Below are 22,470 nucleotides of genomic sequence, written 5' to 3' on the forward strand. Positions count from 1 at the left end.
AGGGAGGTGGTAGAGTTGCCATCACTGGCAGCGTTCAAGAGGCACCTGGATGAGGAGCTGCGAGATGATTTAGTGCTGGTGGCAACAGTGATGAGGAGATGGTTGGACCAGCTGATCTTACAGGTCGTTTCCAACCTTGTGATTCCATGATTCTATGATTCTATATAGGTGTGAGCAAGTGGTGGGGAGTGTTTTCCCTCCACTGCTCCCCTCGTTCCCCATCTCCTTGGATTACGCTGTCACAGCTGTTCTCAATAGGTGGGTTTGGTTATTAATGCCTGTTTTGTGCTCAGCTCAGCTCCCTGACAGCGTTCAGGTCCAGCAGGCAGAGCTGAGGTGAGGACAGGAACACCGTGACCTTGCTAAGAGCAGCTGGATGCAGACAGGGCTGTGCTGTCCCCCCACTGTGCACTGCTGCCAGAAGCACCCTGTGACACCCAGGGACTGTTTTGTGCAGGGAGAGAGAGCACAGACCTTGTTTACAGTAGTTGCAGAGCACGACAGTGAGCAAACACACCACTCTCATGTGCTACCACTGAAGCATTTCAGATGTTTTCGTGCTTTCAAGCTGGGAATTCATTGGCTGAAAACCTGAGGTGAACTTTTCACTGCACTTGGTTTTCCAACCTCAGGAGAGGAACAATGGCTCCAAACAAGTCACAAATAATAACATAGTTTTTATCTGGGAGGACAAAGGTGTGAAGTGCTTTATCCAACCCCTGCCCCTGCTTTGGATGTCACTTTGGGCACCTTCTTGGATGCTTTCTTCCCTGGCAGCAGCAGCTGTTTTGATCTCCTCTGCTTGGAAGCTGCAAGAAGTGCTTTGACCACAGGTACCTCATCCCAAAGCCTGGTCATGCCTGGGTCCAGCTCCTTGCTGGTCTCAAACACCTCCTGGAGCTCCTCCATCAGCCTCAGTGCCTCCCGGTACATCTTGGGGTTGGATTTCCTCTTCTGCAAAGCAGATGCTGGAAAAGGTGCAAGCAGAGCACTGGTTTCTCTCAATCACAGCTCCCCAACATTTGAATTTCCCTCCTGCTTCCCTGTATGCCAGCAGCCCCAGCCCTCCCATCTTAACAGCAGAGGGGATGGGGACAGGGATGGCAGCAATCTTGAGCAATCTCAGAGTGCAGACAGGTGTCTGTGAGGCTGCAGGGCTGGATTCAAGCCAGGCAGTGGCTTTTGTTAGAGACTGCAGAATGTGTGACTCAATCTCTACTTTTTCCACCACTCTTTCCCCAGCCAGTGCAGGGAAAAGAAAAGCACTGAGGAACAGCCAGGTGGTGGGCTTGTGCTAGCAGCTCAGGATTGTACCACCATAGGGGCTGCGACAGAGATCAAACTTGGCCAGCACTCAGAGCCCCACTGCTTCATCTCAGGGGCAAATAGATGCTTTAAGATTCTCCCCAACAGACAGGTTTGGGGTAGAGTTACTCCGGCTGTGCAGCCAAGAGACTGCAGCAGTGTCTGCTTTGCATTTACTCCTCTGTCAGCCCATAGCTAGAGAACATCAGTGTCCAGTGTTTTTGGCTGAGGGGGTCAGAAACATGGGATGAGGTTGCAGCAATAGGGAGTGCCTCCGTTCCCTGTTACTGGGAGTTAGGGCTGAGCTCAGGAACAGCCTCATCCTGCCTCTATAGTGACATGAAGAGCAGAGATGGGGGGCATGAGAACATACCCAAGGGGACACTGGTGACAGTTGAGGTGTTTCTCATGGCCACCAGGATTCTTTCCAGGACTTCTGCTTTCGTCTTTCTAGCAGGAGGGTCAGGCATCCTGCAACGCTGTGAGGAAGAGAGGAGGCTGCAGCATGCTTTCCTCCTGGGTGATGCTCCTCCACCTCCTTCTCCTGCCCCTCTCCCAGACTAACAATGCTCAAAAACCCTGGAGATGTGGCACTTGGGGACACGGTCAGTGGAGGATGGTGGGGATGGCTTGGGGATCTCTGAGGTCTTTCCAACCAGAATGATTCTATGATTCAAAGCCTGTGCTTCTGCAGGAGGTGGTTGGGAACACTTTCTTTTGGACCAACTGATCCATTTCAAACTCTGACTGAAGACTGTAAGTGTATAAAGCAACACTGAAGAAGCTTTCCAAGACCCCAAAGCTTCATTATGGCTGCAGGGACTGTCATTTTATCACAACCCCTGCTCCTTGCCACCCTTTGCAGCACATGGGTTGGGGTAGATACAACTTCCAGACACCAACACCAGTGCAAGTGTTCTCTCCCTCCAGACCTTGGGCTTGTCACCTTTTTGTGAGGCACATAGGGCTTCTGCACGCTGTCCAGTCGTGGCTTGGCATCCCGGTACACCAGGGGGTGCTTCAGGACATAGTAGAGAGCCTGCACATTCTTCTGTATCCCTGTGAACCAAAGGGAAAACAGGACATCAGCAGCTTTTTGGTGCTTCTTTCTTGGGCAGAGCAGATTACACTGCTCATCAACCTGCCCAGGGTTTTCTAAGCAAGGGCCCCCAGCCCTCTTCACTCACCAACTGGCTCAATAAAATCTGGGTCAGTGTCTCCACCGAGCAGCTCCTCATAGCCCTTGTACCATTCTGGAACAACCCAGGAGCTGCCTTCCTCCCTCTGCTTGCTCCTCTGTTCCAGCCTGTCCTCTGCCATGGGTTGCAGCAAAGGCTTGGAGTCGTCCTCCACCTCAAAGCAGCAAAAGAAAGGACTTGGCAGCAGCACTTGGCCACCAGTCCAGGTGATGAGGTCAGCCAGAGCCTGTCCTGCTGTGAAGAGGTGCCTCCTGGTGGCACTGAGCCATGCAGTCACCACCTTGTCCCTATGTGCTTGGTGGAACCAGGCATGGGGGGGAAGGGGCCAGCCCCATCCCACTGCAAACTTAACAATCCCAAGGAAAATTGAACCCCAAAGTTGCCGTGGTGAACAAGAAGAGAGAGTTTTCCTGCAGGTGCCACAGGGACAATCTGTGCTTTGCTGTTAGCAGTCCCACACTTACATCCCTTGCAGTCAAGGGAGGATTATAAGCACTGGTGCTGTAAATACCTGCACAGCGATGGCCCAGCCTCACGCACCTGTGTCATGAAGAAGGCTTCAACGTCCTCCTGGGCTGTGCTGGGAGTCCTGGGATCACGTTCCCCATGCCCCACTGCTGGCGTGGAGCTGATGGGAGGCAGTGGCTGGGGTGAGATCAGAGGTGCAACTCCTCCTGCAGCTTCTGCCATGGCTGGGAGTGGTTTCCAGACGAAGGTTTCAGCAGGAGCTTCCAGTATCAGTGGCTGCTTCTCGACTTTGGGGAGGTGAGATGAGACCTGAGAGGACACAGCAGTGTTCATGCACGATGCTGTGAGCATCAACGTTGGGTTGGACCCCATGGCTGGAGGCTATTTCTTAGGGGACAGGGATCCCCCAGCTGCAGGGACACTCCACAGCAGCTTCATTTCCCCAGCAATTGGCCCTTTAGCTGATGGGCAGGGCTGGAGCCAAAGTCTCTGTTCTGAATCCCGTGTGGGCATGGAGGAAAGAATTGAGAAGTGAGAACCCTCCCCATCCCTTCCCTTCCTCCATCCTACCAACCCCATGGGGATCCACACAGCCTACGAGCTCTGCCCTTACCCCAGTAATCTGGGTCCCAGGCAATCCTACCCCAAATACTGCAGCCATGGTTCAGTCCCTGCCTTAGGACAAAGCCTGCTGTGCAGCCTGCCCTGCCTCACCTTGCGGCTGGCTTTGAGAGGGATGGAGAAGTGCCACCTCCTCACAGTTGGGCTCTTGTGGTGAACAAGTTGAATCCCCAACTTCTGCTGGAGGAGCCGGGTCAGCAGAGGTGGGTGCCCTGTAAGAAGCAAGGGTGCATGAGGGCTGCAAGCAGCAAAATGTAACCTAAAGCTGCACTACTGCAGTCATGGTTGGGCTGTTGGGTTCCAGTGGGACCAGGAGCAGCAGCAGGGCACTGCAAACAAGGCATTGCTGTTTGCTTTGCACTTTAGCAAGGATTAAAAAGCATCTCCTTGGGGACCTGGGCCAGCAGAGCAGCATCCAAATGCTGAATGAGAAGGGAGTCCCTGTCCCAGAGAGGGAACTGCACCCACTTTGGGAAACCCCAAGGACCAGCTCATACTGTACCACTGCGGGTGGTGGTAAGAGGATTGTTGTGAAATGTCAGCTGCTTCAGACGTGGGAAGAAAGCCACGGGTAAGAGGGCTGTCTCATCCATAATCTGCAAGATAAAACAGTTTGCCATTTCATTTTACTCGGAGCAGCTGCCACTGAGCTGAGGCTGTAGAGTTTCCTCCCAATCCTACTAAAATATGTCCCTCTGATGTAGTGGGCAGGAGCCAAAAGCACCAGGAAGGGGAGGTTAAGTGAATGTGGGGCACACTGAGAGCATCACCTTCCACTGGGCAGCTCCAGCAAAGGCAGGCCTTTATATCCCCCATTTCCTGATGAAATCCCCTCTTCTGGTGAATAGTGATGAATTCTCAGGGTGATAAGGCACCTATCACATAGGTACCCACTTGTGGCAGTGCCCCAAAGCCAAGCTGGATTTTGGGCACCTAGGCTATGATTCTATGATAATGTGCAGGTGTCTAGACAACCTGAGAGCAATTCAGCTGCCTAACAGGTGCCCTGTCCCACCTGAGAGATGCTGGGTATCTGAGATGGACACAGGGGTTGGAGAGAACTCTGCAGCAGAGGCCAGGGTATCTCCAGGGGGACTAACCCCAGCTTCATACAGCTGAATCTCTGCACCTATCCAGAGACACAGGGCCCAAATCACCTTGTTGAAGGCCAGGCTGAGATGTTCCAGTACAGGAAAGAGAGCACAAATGTCTCTGCACGTGGAAAGAGCAGGCAGAGTCTTCAAGGCAGATGGGTCTCCCTCCCAGGGAGCAGCCTAAAGAGAGGAGGAAGAGGGTGAGATGCTCCAGAGGCTCTCGAGGACGTGGCAACATCTCCATGTGCTCAGTGCATGTTGAGATTGGTGCTTCCCCAACTGCTGCCTGCCGTGCTCTAGGAAAGGGGCAAATCAGCACAGACAGCCCATGCATCAGGATACCATCCTTCAGAGCCCAAACACAACTGGAATCTGAATGAACGAACTCCAGGCTCCTGAGCTTCAGTCCCCACCTGAGTTGCAGAGCACACAGGAAGGATATGTTTGAGTGTTTTCATTGGCAAAGTTTAAGCTCAGATCTATCTTGGTAAAGTGAAAACTTGTTCCTGACCTCCCTGATGACAGACAATACTTACTTGCAGCACTCAGTGTAACTTGCCAAACTGATGGGCTTTTATGCAAACTCTGCTGAGAGAGGCAACGGGAAGTTTTGGAACCCACACCCCAAACCACAGCTCAGCCAATGGTTCTTACCAGCATTGGGCATCCCTGAGAGTCAGAATTAAACACGACCTCTGCAACAAAACACAAGCAAAGTGAAGGTTTTGATGTCCAGTACATGAAGCTGAGCACTGGGCTGGCCCCAATCGTGGCAAGGTTGGGATTGCTCTGGAAAAGCAAGTTAGCATCAGGCAGGAACTGTCTCAGTGGCAAAATGTGCTCCAGGTAAGGGGAAATTTGTGTCCATTAAGCACCCAGTAGCACAGGTTAGCTAAGATGTCACAAACAGTGCCATATGTCTTTCCTTCACTGTTTTGTCAAGCAGCTTCACTTGCTAGTAAACACCCCGCAGATCTGGAAAGGTTTCACTCTGATGTAACTGAGCCCTCTCCCACTGTAACATCTTGCAGTATCAGCAAGGGCAGGGAGAGGCGTGTGCTGCTCACCAGTCCTGTCTGGAGCCCCGTTGTTCTGTAACACGATGTCTTCAAGCTGACCTTTCTTCGTTTCCAGCTCTGCTGGCACCTCCTTGCCCTCACGCTGCGACGGCTGGGGCTGCTGCCAGAGGCTGCTCAGACACTGGTACCACTCTGCCCTGAAGCTGCCATCATCCGGCGTAGGGTGGAGGGAGAACTGCATTCTCTCTGCTTGGTGCAGGTAGGGGACTGCTGAAATCCTGTTTCTGTCCAGATTCAGTTCCCTCAGGCTATCGGAAGAGGGAACGTATGGGAAACTCCACTTTTGCTTTCAGTGTTCACACAGCCATCTGTTCATCCTGGCTCTCGAGCTGCCTCCTGGCCGGGCAGCCCAGCAGTACTGCAGAACTGCACTGACACCTTCGTTCTGCTGCCCCATTCCCCCTCCTCCTGACAAATGAAATCCTAACTGTAGGCTCAGTCCAACAGTACCCCTAAAGCCCAACACTTCAGTCCCCCACCCCAGCCCGTGGGTCACCTCGCTGAAGCTCATCTCTTGTTGAGAGTTTAACAGACAAGGAGACATCCTAGCAGCTTATTAAATCACCCACGGCTCTGAAGAGCTGTGGTCCTACTGGGGTCCCCTAACAACATTCCCCCTTTCCACAGAACCATAACATCACCAGTGCCTGGAGTCACAAGAAAACTTAGAAACCCAAATCTCTGCATGCCAGCCCCCAGCCTCATGATGAGCAATGTGATGTTTCCCCCAGGAATATCTTGGCAGAGCTGACAGTGCAAAGTCCCACCTTTGTGTCACCAGGTGCACTGTACCCAAGCCCACCACAGCTCGGCTGAGCTGCCCCTTCCTCTCCTCTCTGGCTGAATCATAAAAGCTGACATTAAAGAAGGGAAGTTGATCTGAAGCCTCTCCTTGCGCTGCTGCACTGATAGAAAGGACAAATTGGAGCAAAGAAGGGAAAAATGGAGAAAGCTGTTTCTCAAATCAGACCCAGAGATCAGCAGACACCCAGGGCAGGGTCTGAGTTCCAGCCATCTGGCTTTGGCCCGCCTGTGTTTTGCAGCAGGCCGTTTTCTATTGTTCAGTCTCATTTGCAACGCTAAAGAGAGTAAACAGGGAAGTATCTGAGTGAATCACAAAGATTTTGTTTTCCATTTTAAGGCTGTTTCTGTGCAGCAGCTGACAGCTGACAGCCCCAAAAGCCAGCACTGTCTGCTGCCAGGTTCCTGCTTACCTGCAGAGATGAGACAGGCTCACAAAGACACCCGGCTCTGACAGACTGTTGTCATCCAGCAGCAAGACCTCTAGAGACTGAAATCTCAAATGAGCAGAGCTGTGAATACAAAGAGCCTCATTAATAACACAGTCAAGCAAAGACAGGTGAAAAACACATCCTCTGCTGTCACTGGGAGACGTGTGTGCTCACTCTGCTGGGAGACAGGGCAGGGGCTGCTGGCATTTTTGAAATAGAAAACTGCTAACCTACCTAAACTCGAATCAGCCTGAAAAGACCATCTAGCTCAGTGCCTTATCTCCAACCATGGCAAAAACAGCGGGGGCCTTGGCATGGTGGCTGTGCTTAAGCTACTGGGAAGGCTCTCATTAACGATGTATAAACAGCAACCTGCTCCTGTGGCTTGGCCAGCAGACGGAGCTGCTGAATCTCTGAGTCCCTCTCTGCCTCCAAGGACAGAAGACGAGCTGGGTGAGCACAGTCCCAGCTCAAAGCATCAGGTCAGCCCCGTGGCCCCAGCATCCCACCCCCTTGTGAAACCCCCAGGCAGCTCAGGAACCAAACCAAAGCTTGTGCACTTACCCCCAGGAGCCCGCCAGGTCTGCAGGCAGAGACCGAAGCCTGTTGGCTGTCAAGCGAAGGACCTTGAGCTGGGACAGATCTCCCAACATCCAAACGTCTTCAGGGGATAAATTATTGTAGGAGAGATCCAGATCCTGAAGGAGACAAAGAACAAGACAGCTGGCTTTACTGAGGGCGATACTGAATGCTTTCCACTGTGTTATAGGGACAGTTTTTTGGAGACATTGCAATGGGTTGCGTTTCCCTGACAGGAGCTCCAAGCTCTTTCCAAACCAATTGAATTTTCCAATCAATCTTTTCAGCGCTGTGCCGTCTTCTCCAGGTCATCAGCAAGCAGGATCTCAGAACACCAGACATCAATAAAGCTGGGATCCATGAAGGTATCTTAAGAAGGGGAGTTTTGATGGAGAATAACACACAGATGGGCCCCATCCCTACCTTTCACAGCTGATGCCAGCAACCAGGCCGCTTGCTCAGGGATGGAGAGGACTGGAAATTTGGTTCTCCAACACCCAGAGCTGTGCCCACAGACTGAGACAAACCCTGAGTGAGTGGCCAAGAGTACATGGGAGACGTGCAGAAGCTCTCCTGTGTTTTCAAGGATTTGGGGACCTCCCAAAGCCTGTAGGAAGGAGGGAGGTCAGGACCACAGCAGCAAGATGAGCCCTGCGGTCAGAGCCAACGGAGCTTGCAGCTGAGCTGCAAACCATTCTGTGAACGAGTCAAGAAAGAAGTCTTTAAGACAAAACTTTCCATCCAGCAGCTATCTGAAATTCTGCATCCAGTAAGAGACAAAAATCCAGGCAGGAAAATCAGTGAAGAGAGCAAGTTCTCTGCAAGAGAGACCCACTAAAAGCTGGACGGGGAGGACAAACTACAGCCAGCATCCCAAGCGTGTTTTTTGCTCTTAGGATCCATTTTCTCTCTTTTTCACACGAACAAACTAACCAACCAACTTACCAATCTGCTGTGTTAGAGAGGCAGCCCATAATTCATAGAAACCGTGGATATCTGGAGATGGGGAGGTAAAGAGAGGCATGGAGGAGGATGGGGATCTGCCAGCCATCCTACAGCACTGTGTGAAGGATGACACTGGTGACTGACAGCTGGCACTGGGGTGACCCCAGAACCTCAGGGTGAGGACCCATGAGGAGTAAAAGCAGGGCAGGAGGTGAGGAGAACAACAGGATCTACTGTGGGGACTCCACGATGGACTGAGTGGAGAGGATCCTACAGCACAGAGAGGTGGTCTGTTATGGGGAAATAAGGAGTCCTGTGGCAAAAAGGGCTGAGCAGTGGCCATCTGTGAGGGACGGCTGTGAAAGAAGCAAAATGTGCAGATCCCTGAGGGACAACAGCAAGGGCATCCCAGATTTAAAGGAAGCAGGAAGAGAGGATCACCCTACAGCTTCAGAGAACTCACACTGAAGGGGCACACATCCATGCTACGTGTAGGGGGGAGATGAAGAAGTCTCAGGTCTCTCTCAACTTACTTCTAAATGCCTGAACTCTCCAGGAGTGATTTTCAGGTTTCTCAGTCCATTCAATGAAAGTTCCAGCTCTCGCAGCTCTGGAAACTTCCGAAATGGTTCTGCAAGAATAAAAGAGGAAACATTTTAGCAGCAAGAGCAAGCCAGGTCCTGTCCAGGTCTGGGATGGACCAAAACCAGCCTGAACAAGCAGGATACTGTAACATTGGAGCATTATCACTTGGCGGGCTAGAAAGAAAATGCCAGCTCCATTAGCCAATTGTCCCTACAACATCTAGCTTGTTTTCTTGCCTTTGTTTCCCACCCAGATTGGATTAGTGCTTGAAGCCACGGACAGCACACCGAGCTTTATGTGTCTTACTGTTAGAAACACATCTTCCATCTTGACTGAGCTCGTGTCACTGGATTTGGATTCACCTCTCAACTCTACCACTACACTTCTGAGCTGTCGGGTCATTTCTTCACTCAGTGTTTCAATGTATTAAGTGGGGATTTTCTTTGCAAAGAGCTTTGCTTTCCAATAACAAAACAGACACCACAGCAGCACACAATGATCATCCCTACAGATGATAACGTCAGCAGGGTGTTGGTGCAAGGATTTCAGCTGATTTTAGACAAGCATCAGCCAATCTAGCTTGAAAAGCAGTTTTGTTTGGCAGTGCAATCCCTTACCTAAAGTCAGCAGGTTCTCAGCAGCGTTTATAAAAGCAACACAATCAAATTTCTCAAAATCATCTTCTTTAGCCTGAAAGATACATTCAAACATACACAGATGGAGCTCTGGCTGTACACGGATCTGAAACAGCTGAGTCTTTCTGTTTCTCACAATGCCTAAATCACAGCACTTCATTACATCTCCCATTGGTTGTCTGATGATGGAGAGAGCATAGGAGGGAAGCACAGCTGATTTGGTGGCTGGCATCCAGAAGACCTGGACTACCTGAGCTCCAAAGCAAAACCCCCTCTGTGCTCTCACTGCTGCCCACATGTGGCCCATCAAACTCAGCCACTCTCCAGCACATCTGTCCTTCACAGCAACAGCCCAGAACCCTACAAAACACACCACGAAGCTACCAGCACCCTCAGATCCTTTTGTCTTTGTCCCCAGCCCAAATACAAGTTGCTGCTGAAGTCAAACTACCGTAGCTGAGAGAAACATCCACAGAACCAGAGTGAAGTGAGTGTAAATGGGGAACTACACCTGGTGATGACCATCACCATTTGATTATGAAGACATGAGCCAAAGTTTCACAAGGCAAATCATTCAGGCCTGTTTACAGCTGGCTGGCTCACCCTCCTGTGCAGGAAATATCCTAGAATCAAAGGAAAACCCTGCAGTGGAAGGGCCCTGCAAGGATCACTGAGTATAAATGTGCATGCTGCTAACATGCTTTTTCTGAACTCTGCACACTTATGTGCTGGTATGGTTGGGTTGGTTTCTTTTTCAATTTTTAAGGCAGTCTGTTAACATTTATGGAGCCTCCAGTACTCACAGAGACCAGATTTTGGCCGCTTATGTTCACAGAGCACAAGTCAGAAGGGTTCTTCAAACAGTGGTGCTTCATCTGGAGGGAAAAAACCAAAACCAAACACAAAGGTGAAGCCCTGCAAAATGTCCACGAGCAATCTTTTCTCATCCTGGAACCTGGACTCCAAAAGCAGACCTGAAATTGTTTCCTCCCTCACCGAGTGATTCCCTCACGTTGTGCTTCGGGTCACAGCAAGAGGGGAGAAAACATCAGGGGGATGGGGAAGGGAGAGGCACTCACCAGAAATGGCTCATCCAGGATATGGTTTTCATCGTTTCCTTGTGCAGAAACAGCACTTGGAGGCTTCCTCCTCTCCTCTGGTGGCTCCTTGGTGGTTCCTTGCTCAGCCCAGGGCTGTGGGGTGGCTGTGGGTGCCAGCAGACGGCGCCCAGCCCCTGGGACAACAACACAACAAAGCAGAGGAGGTGGCAAGGTGAGTTTGCAATGCTCTCACTGTGCTTTTCTCAAAGGGGCTCAACTCCACCTGATGGTTCAACCCAGCAACGAAACCCATCATTTTAAATTTAACTTTTTTTTTTTAATGAATAATTGAATCACAGGATCTCTAAGGATGGGAAAGACCTCTAAGACCACCAAGTCCAACCCCACCAGTCCCCACTGACCAACGTCCCTCAGTGCCACATCCCCATGATTCTGGAACACCCCCAGAGGCTCCTCCACTCCCTGGGCAGCTGTGCCACTGCCTGACCTTGCAGAGAAGATTTTTTTCCTAATACTTAATATGAACACTAGAATATAAGCTGAATTGGTAACCATATACTTAAGACAGCAACATAAAGCTGTAGCCACAGCAAAGCAAGTCCAATCTCCCTCCCAGAACAAGACTATCAGCAACACTAGATCTGCCAGTGGTTGCTTTGTCCAGCAATTTCATCACCTCCCAAGGCAATTCTAGCTGCAAACATCCCTGCTCACTGCAGAGGAGTGGGACCAGATGGATTTCAAAGGTCCCTTCCAACTCAAACGATTCTGTGATTCTAACTCAGCATGCACCTCCTCCAGAAGTTACCAGTTGCAAATTTTGACCTCCTTATGCTGCCTGCCACTATTAAGAAGAGTCTGGTTTCATTCATTCCAGCTTTCTTTGCAGCTGTAAGCACCAAGCTGTTCTCATACTCCTCCTAGCAAGATAAAACAAGCCCAGTGCTCTCAGCTTCTCCTCCAAGATCACGTGCCCCAGCCCCCTGACCAGCCTGGTACACCTCTCCCCTATTTCCCAACCATCAGAAGATATTTCTGCCATTCCTAAGCACTTCACAGATGTTCCTCTCAAACACAAAGAATCTCTAGCTCAGAACAGCTGATGGAGAGCTGCACGGTGCTATCCACGTGCCCGTCATGCTGAGACATGTACTGGAGCACATATTTAACACACATCCATTTCAATTCAGTTTTAATCGATTTTAAGACTTTTTAGGCACAGCTTTAAGTTCTCTGGGTTATCCACTATGAAGTTGATACAGAAAACCAGTGCTGAATGTTCTCTCTAACTGGCCCACAACCCCATGGAAGGCAGATCTGCCCACGTGGACACAACACGAGCTACAGGATGACTTTGCAGCTCCCCAAGAAGTGTTACCTCTCCTGTTGCACAAAATGTTCCTGGCAGGAAAGCAGTTAGCCACATAATTGCTCCCATCAGCCATTTTGTAGAGTCCTGCTGTAGCCATCTTGACTGCAGCACACCTGGAAAGAGTGGGAAACAAATACGTGGGTTAGTTTTTTCACTGCTTCTAGTATGACCTTGCTTTAAGCAGCTAAGTGGAAGGGTAGTCATGAATCAGCTTGTACACTAAGGAGCACTGTTAGTGACACACGAAGAGCATCACTGCTCTTAAAATAGAGGAGTAAATGAGGCAGTACATGGATGTACATGATTTTCCACTTCATGACAGCAAGATGCTGTGTGTGAGTCACAGAATGACAGAATTGTAGGGGTTGGAAGGGACCTCCAGAGCTCATGGAGTCCAACCCCCTGCCAAAGCAGGTTCCCTACAGCAGGTCGCACAGGTCGGCATCCAGGCAGGTCTTGAACATCTCCAGAGCAGGAGACTCCACCACCTCCCTGGCAGCCTGTTTCAGTGCTCCTCACCTCACTGCACAGCCGTTCCTTCACACATTGCTGCACAACTTCCTATGCTGCAGTTTCTGTCCGTTTCCCCTTGTCCTGTCTCCACTCCCCCCTGAACAGAGTCCATCCTCACCATTCTGCCCCCCACACCTCAGATGCTGATAGACCTGGATCAGGTCCCCTCTCAGCCTTCTTTTCTCCAGGCTGAACAGACCCAGCTCACTCAGCCTTTCCTCATAGCAGAGATGCTCCAGGCCCCTCGCCATCTTGGTGGCCCTCTGCTGGACTCTTCCCAAGAGATCCCTGTCTGTTTTGTGCTGGGGAGCCCAGAACTGGACGCAGTGCTCCAGATGAGGCCTCACCAGGGCAGAGCAGAGGGGGAGGATCACCTCCCTCGACCTGCTGGCCACGCTCTTTTTAATGCACCCCAGGATGCCATTGGCCCTCTTGGCCACAAGGGCACACTGCTGGCTCATGGCAACCTGTCGCCCCCCAGGTCCCTCTCCGCAGAGCTCCTCTCCAGCAGCTCATCCCCCAACCTGTACCGGTGCATGCCATTATTCCTCCCCAAATGCAAGACTCTACACTTGCTTTTGTTAAATCCCATCCGTTTTTTTTCTGCCCAGCTCTCCAGCCTGTCCAGGTCTTGCTGAATGGCAGCACGGCCTGCAGCCAATCCTCCCAACTTCGTATCACCACAAACTTGCTGAGGGTGGCCACTATCCCCTCATCAAGGTCATTGCTGAAGATGTTGAACAAGGACCCAGCACCGAACCCTGAGGAACACCACTGCTTACAGGCCTCCAACCAGACTCTGCACCACCAACGACAACCCTCTGCGCTCTGCCAGTCGGCCAGTTTTTAACCCACCTCACTGTGGGGGTCAGGCTGTGTGGACAATGGTTTGTGGGATTTTTGCTTCATCCATCAGAAACACAGAACTGTTAAGGCTGGAAAAGATCACTACGATCATCAATTCCAACCATCAACCCATCGCTATCATGCCTACCTTCCTTCCTCCTGCCCCTTTCTACTGTGATCTGAGAAGGCTCTGGGATACAGATCTCACACCTTCTCAACCCCACAACTTTGGAGGTGCTCTGTCAGCAGTTAACACTTTTATCCTGGAGGCCCTTAAGGAATGCCTTCATTGAGATGGAGATGCTGTGGATTTTGTCACTGTGTGTGCACAAGGTCCTTTCAACCCCTGTGTCCATGCACAGGCAGCAGCCTCCCATCTTGTAGCATGAAGAGGTGACAATCTCCAGGTGTCACCATAATGGTATCTCCACACCTTCTCTGACACCCCACAGCACAGCTTAACTACAGTGTTCACATATGGTGATGGCACCTGGGACAACAGTCACCTGCTGTGTTATGGGCAGTGAAATGTTGGCACTGGGAGGCACACACTGACACACAGGTGGATCCTACATCCATCTACACAACCCCTCCAGCTGCACTCCACACACGTACCCCATTCGTTAAGGTTGGAAAGGCCACTAAGATCATCCAGCTCAATCATCTCCTTATGCTTCTGACCACTGTAGACCACGTGCCATATCTCCACGGTTCTGGAACACCTCCATGAGAGGCAGTGACTCCACCACATCCCTGTGCCATCTCTTTCTGAGAAGAAATGTTTCCTAGCATCCAACCTAAACCTTGAGGCAACTTGAGTCCACCACCTCTTTGTCCTATTGCTGTCGACTGGGAGCAGATGCCGACCCCTCCTCACCACAGTCTCCCTTCAGGAGTTGGAAGGAGCTCAGGTCACCCCTGAGCCTCCTCCAGACTGAACCTCCCCTCTGGGCCCAGCAGCCCCCTCTCCCTCAGCAGAGTACCTCCAGGCCTCACCCCCGCACACACCCAACACGCACAGCCCTGAGCAATCTCTCCCAAAGCCTCCTGCTCTCCACGCTCGTCAGAGCAGCTCCAGGCCTCACCCCGTGTCCCTGTGCCCCCCGCCCCATCCTCCTGCGCGCTCTCCCCGCGGCCTCCTCGCCATCTTCCCCTCAGCGCCGCGCCGTCTCCATGGCAACCATAGAGGCACGGAGCGGGACTACAACTCCCAGCACGCTCCGCGCTTCCCGCCGCCGCCCGCGCGCAGCCAATCAGCGGCCGCCACATCGCGCGGGAAGGGCGGTGCGGAGGGCGGCGAGAAGATGGCGGCCAAAGGCGGCAGGAATGGGCTGCTCGATAAGGTGCGGGGCTGCCGCCCGGCTTTGACCTCTATTTCTTTTTCACTTTCGCCTCAGCGCTGCCCTTAGGGCTGTCTTCGGATTCACCCCGGCCTTCCAAAGCGCTGTGAGGGGAGGGAGAGCGGGAGGCGGCGGGCGGACAGTGTGCTGAGGGCTTTGTGAGGGGCTGAAGAGTCTGTGGGAGAGCCGGAGTGAGAGCTGGGAGAGTTCGTCCTGGGGATGGGAGGGCTCTGAGGAGGCCTGGATTTGATGTTCCTGTGTCTGCGGGGAGCTCTGGGAAAGGTGGGCAGGGGGCTCGGTTGGGGGGTTTTGATCGGGTGGGACGGGAGGTGACGGCCTCAGGTGGCTCTGGGGTGGGTCAGGTTGGGTGACAGGAAAGCTTTTATCTGAAGGAGTGGTGAAGCACCGACGCAGCTGCCCAGGGAGTGGGGTTGTCACCGTCCCTGGGGGTGTCTCAGAGCTGTGGGGATGTGATACTGAGGGATGTGGAGGTGGATTGGGGATCTGAGAAGTCTTTCCCAACCTTCACGGTTTTATGAAAGCTATGGAGCCAGGCTGAGAGCTGGGAGTGTTCAGCCTGTGGAAAAGAAGGCTCTGCAGAGAGCTTACAGCACCTAAGGGGCTGCGGGAGAGCTGGGGTGGGCTCTTTGTCAGCTACGTGGTGTTAAGCTCGAAGAAGCTGGATTTAGATTAGATGAGGAAGAAATTGTTCACCACCAGAGTGGGGAGGCTCCAGCACAGCAGTCCCGAGCTGTGGGTGCCCAACTCTGGCAGTGCCCAAGGTGGTGGATGATGCTGTGGGCATTGGGCTGTGGGAAGCTTCCCTGCCCATGGAAGGATTGAAACTGGCTGAGCTCTAAGATCCTTTCCAACCCAAATGTTCTGTGATTTATATTTTTTAACCTTCCTCATGTATCAGCTTTGATCTCAGCTCAGTTCCAAGCAGACAGGTGTTTGTGTCGCAGCCCATCCTTGTGTTTGATGAGTGCTGATGCTCCTCTGTCACAAAAACGAAAGGCCTGGAGGCGTTTTGTTCACAAGACGATAGAAACTGATGCCTCCATCTCAAGGGAAGGAGGGTGTACCTTCAGAGTGCTGTGCTTCCTTCAGCAAACTTCAAAGCAGTTGAGAACAGTTTGATTCTTTTTCTGTTGATGTCTGTGTATTTGCAAGCACAGTTCTTGTGTATTTGTTTTGAGATGAAGCTCCTCATGCTGTGTGTGAGATTGGGTGTGAAATCTTCAACGCAGCATCAGTCACTGAGTGAATTCTGTTAGTGGAAGATGCTAATGAAGTACTTTTGGCAATCTTTGTGTGCAGCCTTCAGCTCCTGTTTGAGAGCGCTTTGTGGTTACACTTAAAGAGCTCTAAGAAATACCACACTCTCAAGGTGTTCTGTGTCTTCTGCTGTGTCCTCTGTGTGTGGAGCTGTGGTTGTTTAGAAGGAAATGAAGCAGTTGCTAAGGGAAGTACATCGTAGTGCAGGAGGAGTTTCAACAGAGCTGTACAAAGCACACACAAGACAGTTTTCTTTCCTCCCTCTCCTTTGTGCTGATCCATGTGTTTTTGTTTCCTGCTTCCTGATGACTTAAATCTGGTAATATCAGTATTGCAGAGGTGTTATCTGGTAAATCATGCTCTTAGTCCCTAAATTGCTCAAGTTTTTCTCAAGCAAGACAGCAGTGGCATGGGACTGAGGCTTTGTACTCCCATAAAAGGGCTGCTCGCTTCACGTTTGTGTTTGTACTTCACCAGTGAGCTGAATCAGAGTGAGTTCAGGGAGCCTGGGGTGTTGACTATCCCATTTTTTTGTTGTCTTTCTCATATTCTTTCAGCATTGATGACAACCAGGCAGTTCCTCCTGACCCTGGGCAGCCTGGTCTGGTGGTTGGTGACCCTGCACACAGCAGGGGGATGAAACTGGATGATTATTGTGGTCCTCTTCAACCCAGGCCATTCTGTGATTCATTCTTTGATTCATTCTATGACCCATAGAACCAGGGCTGTGTGCCTTGCAATGTGCATATTCTGCTGGGGCTCATCCTAGCTCTCTGGGCTGCATCTCAGTGTCCTGATTTAAAGATCCTACACCAGCATTCATATAATCACAGTAGAAACAAGTCTTTCTTTGTGACTTATGTTTTCAGTACTCACAGCATGCCTTAAACTTCAGAGCAGTATTTGGAGAGACAGGCTGCTCTTGGGTGCAACGTAAACCAAGCTGACAGCAGAACAGGAGGAATAAGGCAGGGGGAAAATGAAGTCTGTGCTGCTCTTTGAGATGTGAGTGGCTTGACACCTCCCATAGGATTTTTCTGTGCCTGTTGCCAGGGAGGGAGCTTGCAGCTGTAGGTGAAGGTGACTTCAGGCATGGCGAGGGATGGAGTGCTTGGAGCTGGGGGTGGCTGGGGTAAGAGAAAGCCTGTGTGTTGCTGCTCCTTTTTTTGGAGCTAAGAGCAGAATGCTGCCCTGCAGTCATGTAGATGTGTTGCTCAGGTATTTCAGCCAGGTCCTTGTGTGCTTCCTGTGCTTTTAGGACTCTCCCACACGTTGAAGCCTCGTTCTTACACACGAGTAAAGCAAGGGCGTGCTTTCAAGTACTAAACCACCTCTGAGGTGTGCCTGACTGCAGTAACCTGGTTGTTATCCCCTGGTGTGGGGAGGAGGAGGCACGCTTCTGTCACTTGGTTTTGGAAGAAAGGAGTTGAGTTGCAGCTGAACTGAAAATGATCTCGAAATGGCTGCGGGTTTCTGTGAGTTCCCCTTCCTGGCTCCCACAGGTCAGAATTGAAAGGGGAGCTGCAGTGCAGTGCTGGGAGGAGGAATCTCAAAGGGGCAGAGGTGAAGGGGAGGCTGAAACTCCTCCCTGCCTGAGTCCCACAGTGCAGATATGTCCCCATTGCAAGGTCCTCTCTGGCCTGACCCACCGTGGGGGGGTTCAGGATGGAGAGCAGGAATCCAGAAGGTGATTCTCGTGCTGCCTGGGTAAGGCAGGCTGTACATCTGTTCCCCTAGGCAGATTCCTTCAGTGAGGGACACGTCTGCAGTCCGGTGCCTCTGGGGACAGTGACCACAGAGTAGCTTTAAAATCCTGAGGCTTTCAGTGATAAGCCTGAGGGCTTTGGTTTCATTTCTTCTTTTGATTCCTGAGTCTTTTCTCACTGCTGTTTTCCAACTATTCCAAGCCTATCTAGGAAGCTGTTGGTTTTAGGACGTAAGCAGCTGGACTAAAAACTTGAGTTTTGGCAGTGAGATGGATGCGCTGTGCTTCAGTGCCAGGCGAACCACGCTGCTGCCACGAGCAGGGACTCCCAGCTGTGACAAACAGCCCTGAGGTAAGAGCAGATTAGGTGACAGCCAAAAGGGATGTGTGGCACTGATCACACCTGGGATCCCATCAGAGCTGGAAAGCTCTGGGTGGTAGCACTGCCTGCTGTGCATCTCCCCAGCTGGGCCTCGAGTCTCAGAGCATCTTTTCCCAGTGAGAAATTGTAGATGTGTGTAAAGGAATAAACACAGCTCCTTCTTTGTTCCCTCTGCAGCACGTTGACCAGAGGACTGCTCCACCTGCAGCAGGGAGCATTGCTGTGTCAGGTGTTTTATCATAGAATCATAGCATGGCCTGGATTGCAGAGGAGCTCAATGCTCATCCAGCTCCAAGCCCTGCTGTGTGCAGGTCGCCAAGCAGCAGCCCAGGCTGCCCAGAGCCACATCCAGCCTGGCCTTGAATGCCTGCAGGGATGGGGCATCCACAGCCTCCTTGGGCAACCTGTGCCAGTGCCTCACCGCCCTCTGGCTCAAAAACTTCCTCATCATCTCCAACCTAAACCTCCCCTGTCTCACTTTAAATCCATCCCCCCTTAAAAAATAGGGAATTCTTTCCCATTCTCTACTGCTGATAGTGTTGTTTGTGGGAATCCGAAGGGCTGGGAGTAAAACTGCTGTGGGTGCTTTTATAAAGAAACATCAATAATTGAAAGAATTGTTCATTCCATTTCTTTCACATCTGCTTCTTGCTCCTGATTCATACCTGTGGATCCTGAAAGGTAATCACAACTTCACCAATGTGTCTGTGGGAGGGAGCAGGTCGGGTTTTACATCCTCCTTCCAGAGAAGGAAAGGAGATTTTCTGACAGCTGTGTTGTAAATGCAATTTGGGGGCTCTGGGACTGGGATGTAACAGAGAGCAGTCACTCAAATTGCTCAGATGACTTTGACACGACGTGCTGCTTTGAAAGGGCTCAGGTAGCCAAGAACTGCCACCACAGACACTGTCATTCAAAGGGAAGTTCATGCCTGTAAGCTGTGCTATCTGGGATTCATTGCTGTGAAGGATCTCCTTCTGCAGGTGCGTCTGAGGGAGATCTGAGCACAGAAGAGCTGTGGAGTCGCTTGGTTTGTAGCAGGGATGGACTGCCTGGCACTTCTTTGCCATGCCTTCTGTGGGTCTCTTACGACCCCGTTGGTAAAGGTGTTTTGAGTTCTTCCTCCTGTTATATCAGCCCCCAGAGGATCTGTGTGTAACTTTCTTCCCACAAACCATCAGAACACCCTCAGAGGCCACAAGCAGGGCCATGCTGCAGCTATCAGGACCAAAAACAGAAGAAAACCAATGTAAAAAGTTGTTTTCTCAGTTTTTTTTCCCCTCTGCTGGTGGCAGAGTTGAAATCTGCAGAGCCTTTCTTTGGCAGTGGAGCTTTAGTGCCAGAGTGGCTGCGGTGCAACACAGCTCCCTCTCGCACAGCTCTGTAGGTATTGGGGTTTCTCTCCTAACCTTTGTGTTCCTGACAGCGGCAAGTGTGGTAAAAGGAACTGTTACCCCATCCCAAATCTCTCACGTTTTGCTCTCCGTTGCAGTGGAAGATTGATGACAAACCGGTGAAGATTGACAAATGGGACGGCTCAGCTGTGAAAAATTCTCTGGATGACTCTGCCAAAAAGGTGTGTGGTGACAGTGCTGCTTCAGCAGCTCTCTGAGCTCTTGAGAAGGATGATGTGGGGGTCCTGGTGAATGAAAAACTGAACATGAGCCAGCAGTGCTCCTGCAGCTGGGAAAGCAAATGGGATCCTGGGCTCCATCAGCAGAGGGGCGGCCAGCAGGGACAGGGAGGTGATTGTCCCTCTCTGCTCTGCTCTTGTCAGGCCCCATCTGCAGCACTGCGTCCAGGGCTGGAGCCCCCAGGACAAGAAAGACAGGGAGCTGTTGGAGAGGGTCCAGAGGAGCCACAAAGATGAGCAGAGGGCTGCAGCAGCTCCCTACAAAGACAGGCTGAGGGAGCTGGGCTTGTTGAGCATGGAGAAGAGAAGCTGCGGGGTGACCTCATTGCAGCCTGCAGTGCCTCAAGGGAGCCTGCAGACAGGAGGGGAGTCAGCTCTGTGAAAGGGGAGATGGCAGCAGGACAAGGGGAAATGGTTTGGAGTTGAGGGAGGGCAGCTGGAGGTTGGATGTCAGGGGGAAGTTGTTTAGAGAGAGAGTGGTGAGGTGCTGGAACAGCTGCCCAGAGAGGCTGTGATGCCCCGTCCATCCCTGGAGGTGTTCAAGGCCAGGTTGGATGGGGCCCTGGGCAGCCTGGGCTGCTGTGAGATGGGGAGGTTGGTGGCCCTGCATTGGTGGGGGGTTGGAGCTTCGTGATCCTTGAGCTCCCTTCCATCCCAAGCCATTCTGTGGTTCTTTGAAAGCACAAAGTGAACCCATCTCTGCGTTCCTCCCGCAGGTCCTCCTGGAGAAGTACAAATATGTGGAAAACTTCCGCCTGATCGACGGGCGCCTCATCATCTGCACCATCTCGTGTCTCTTCGCCATCGTCGCTTTGATCTGGGATTACCTGCACCCCTTCCCTGAATCCAAACCTGTCCTCGCCTTCTGTGTCGTCTCATATCCTTTACATGCACTCTCTTTTTAAAACCACGGGGGTTTGGTTTTCCCAGAAAGCACAACAAAGCCCTTCTGTGTCTTCCCATGTCGGCCCTGTGGGAATTTCTCTGCCTGGAGATCAGCTGAGATCCAGCTCTGCTTCGTGTGACGCAGTGCTCTGGTTGTCATGTGCTTACATGTGAGTCTATGTGTGAGGATCCAGGCCCCCCCTGGGCGCTCTGGTTGACTTTTCTAAGAGCCAACTCGTGTTGAAGAGTGAACTCTGCAATACCAGCACCTGCTTGGAGTGCTGTTCCTAACAGGGTGGCAGTGGGCTCTGTGTGTGGGCTGCCGGGTTGGTTCGACAACGCAAACGGGCACCCGAATTTCCTTAACTTGGTCGAACGTATTTTGTGATGATGGGAATCCTGACCATCTATACCTCCTACAAAGAGAAGAGCATCTTCCTGGTGGCTCACAGGAAGGACCCGGCTGGGATGGACCCTGATGACGTGTGGCAGCTCTCCTCCAGCCTCAAACGGTACCGTGAGCTCTGCCTGCGTTTATCACAGGGCAGGAAAGCTTTGGCCAAATGCCACCAAAACGAGGCAAAAGTGTGGTGTTTTTTGTGCTTGATCCCACGTGATTCTGTAGGATCCAAAGAGTTGTCTCTTATTTTTGCACTCTTCAATCCGTTTCACAGTAAGTAAGAAATGAGGGACGGCACCAAGCTGTTCTTTGCCTCAAATCTTCACATCTCACTTCTTAGTCAATGGGGAAGGAAAACCCAATCCCTTAACATGAACAGGTTGCCCAAGGAGGCTGTGGATGCCCCATCCCTGCAGGCATTCAAGGCCAGGCTGGATGTGGCTCTGGGCAGCCTGGGCTGCTGCTTGGCGACCTGCACACAGCAGGGCTTGGAACTGGATGAGCATTGAGCTCCTCTGCAACCCAGGCCATTCTATGGAATTACACTCTGAAATCTGTGTTTTTTTCCCCCCAGGTTTGATGACAAATACACCCTGAAGCTGACCTTCATCAGTGGGAAAACCAAACAGCAGAGAGAAGCTGAGTTCACCAGGTCCATCGCCAAGTTCTTCGATGCCAACGGGATGCTGGTGATGGAGGCCTACGAGCCCGAGGTCTCCAAGCTGCACGACAGCCTGGCGCTGGAGAGGAAAATCAAGTGAGCCGACCTCCGTGGAGCTCAACGCAAATAAAGGAAAGCAGTGCGAGAAAGCGAATCGCTTCTAATTTTGTTCTTCTGGTTGGTTTGTTTTTTTGTCCTGAAATCCTTTTCCCCTTTTTGAATCGATGGGGATCGGAAGTCGTGCTGAGCTGCGCCCACCCGCTGCTGGGTGGGTTTAGGGGGGATGATGAAGAGGGCATTGCTCTGTGCCACGCGTCCCTATGGGAGGAATTCAGGACAGAAAGCCTCGTTGAAACCAACTGTCTGTTGTTTGCAACCCGAGTTCTCTTTATTTTTATATTTAATTGCTCTGGGGGATTGTTTTTATATCAAACCTTTTAGGGCCGTGGGAAGGAGCGGCGTTCTGCGCTTGTCTCACGGCTGTGCGTCCGGCTGCTTTTTTCTTCTCGCCGCGTACGATGAAACCCTGCTGGAAAAACGGCATTTTTTTAAAGCGCTTTTATGTTTTTCGTTTTCAATAAAAGGAACGAAGCGATGTGAGCGATAAACCCGGCGCAGCTTTAGGGGCGGTCCGTGAGTCGGGAGGGGGGGG

The 22,470-nt window shown here is 51.6% G+C and overlaps 2 protein-coding genes across 4 annotated transcripts; one reads left to right on the forward strand and one right to left on the reverse strand.

The window, feature by feature from the left end:
* Positions 1-708: 708 nt before the first annotated feature.
* On the reverse strand, positions 709-12,272 carry XRRA1 (X-ray radiation resistance associated 1). Its single transcript, XM_042821224.1, has 17 exons — positions 12,182-12,272; positions 10,822-10,976; positions 10,546-10,617; positions 9,725-9,797; positions 9,056-9,153; positions 7,563-7,696; positions 6,981-7,079; positions 5,755-6,014; positions 5,342-5,382; positions 4,751-4,867; positions 4,096-4,189; positions 3,687-3,805; positions 3,045-3,281; positions 2,493-2,658; positions 2,252-2,364; positions 1,679-1,784; positions 709-968 (listed from the first exon to the last, which is right to left on the reverse strand). The coding sequence occupies exons 1-17, from the start codon at positions 12,270-12,272 to the stop codon at positions 709-711; spliced, it is 2,235 nt and encodes a 744-aa protein (XP_042677158.1).
* Positions 12,273-14,802: 2,530 nt separating this feature from the next.
* Positions 14,803-21,982, forward strand: SPCS2 (signal peptidase complex subunit 2). Of its 3 annotated transcripts, none has more exons than XM_042821227.1 (5): positions 14,803-14,877; positions 19,732-19,815; positions 20,589-20,749; positions 21,135-21,269; positions 21,732-21,982. In XM_042821227.1, exons 1-5 carry the CDS (start codon positions 14,839-14,841, stop codon positions 21,916-21,918), a joined length of 606 nt encoding a protein of 201 aa, XP_042677161.1. In that variant the 5' UTR covers positions 14,803-14,838; the 3' UTR covers positions 21,919-21,982. The 3 variants fall into 3 exon arrangements, with proteins under 3 accessions (XP_042677161.1, XP_042677160.1, XP_042677159.1); XM_042821226.1 differs by lacking the exon at positions 14,803-14,877 and adding an exon at positions 17,811-18,209; XM_042821225.1 differs by lacking the exon at positions 14,803-14,877 and adding an exon at positions 18,693-19,622.
* The last annotated feature ends 488 nt before the right edge of the window (positions 21,983-22,470 follow it).

Source organism: Centrocercus urophasianus, unplaced genomic scaffold (assembly GCF_019232065.1).
Source record: "Centrocercus urophasianus isolate 14NV4802_14NV808 unplaced genomic scaffold, USGS_Curo_1.0 seq_197, whole genome shotgun sequence".
Classification (NCBI taxonomy): Eukaryota; Metazoa; Chordata; class Aves; order Galliformes; family Phasianidae; genus Centrocercus; species Centrocercus urophasianus.

Excerpts from the sequence above, each read along its gene's own strand:
- XRRA1 (XM_042821224.1), bottom strand. The coding sequence starts at position 12,272 with ATGGCTACAGCAGGACTCTACAAAATGGCTGATGGGAGCAATTATGTG. Across the intron at positions 3,282-3,686 it reads CTCTCAAAGCCAGCCGCAAG|GTCTCATCTCACCTCCCCAA; the intron begins GTGAGGCAGGGC and ends GTGTCCTCTCAG. Across the intron at positions 1,785-2,251 it reads CCTATGTGCCTCACAAAAAG|CGTTGCAGGATGCCTGACCC; the intron begins GTGACAAGCCCA and ends TCTTCCTCACAG.
- SPCS2 (XM_042821225.1), top strand. The coding sequence starts at position 19,449 with ATGCTGCAGCTATCAGGACCAAAAACAGAAGAAAACCAATGTAAAAAG. Across the intron at positions 19,623-19,731 it reads GCTCCCTCTCGCACAGCTCT|TGGAAGATTGATGACAAACC; the intron begins GTAGGTATTGGG and ends TCTCCGTTGCAG. Across the intron at positions 20,750-21,134 it reads CTCGCCTTCTGTGTCGTCTC|GTATTTTGTGATGATGGGAA; the intron begins ATATCCTTTACA and ends ACTTGGTCGAAC.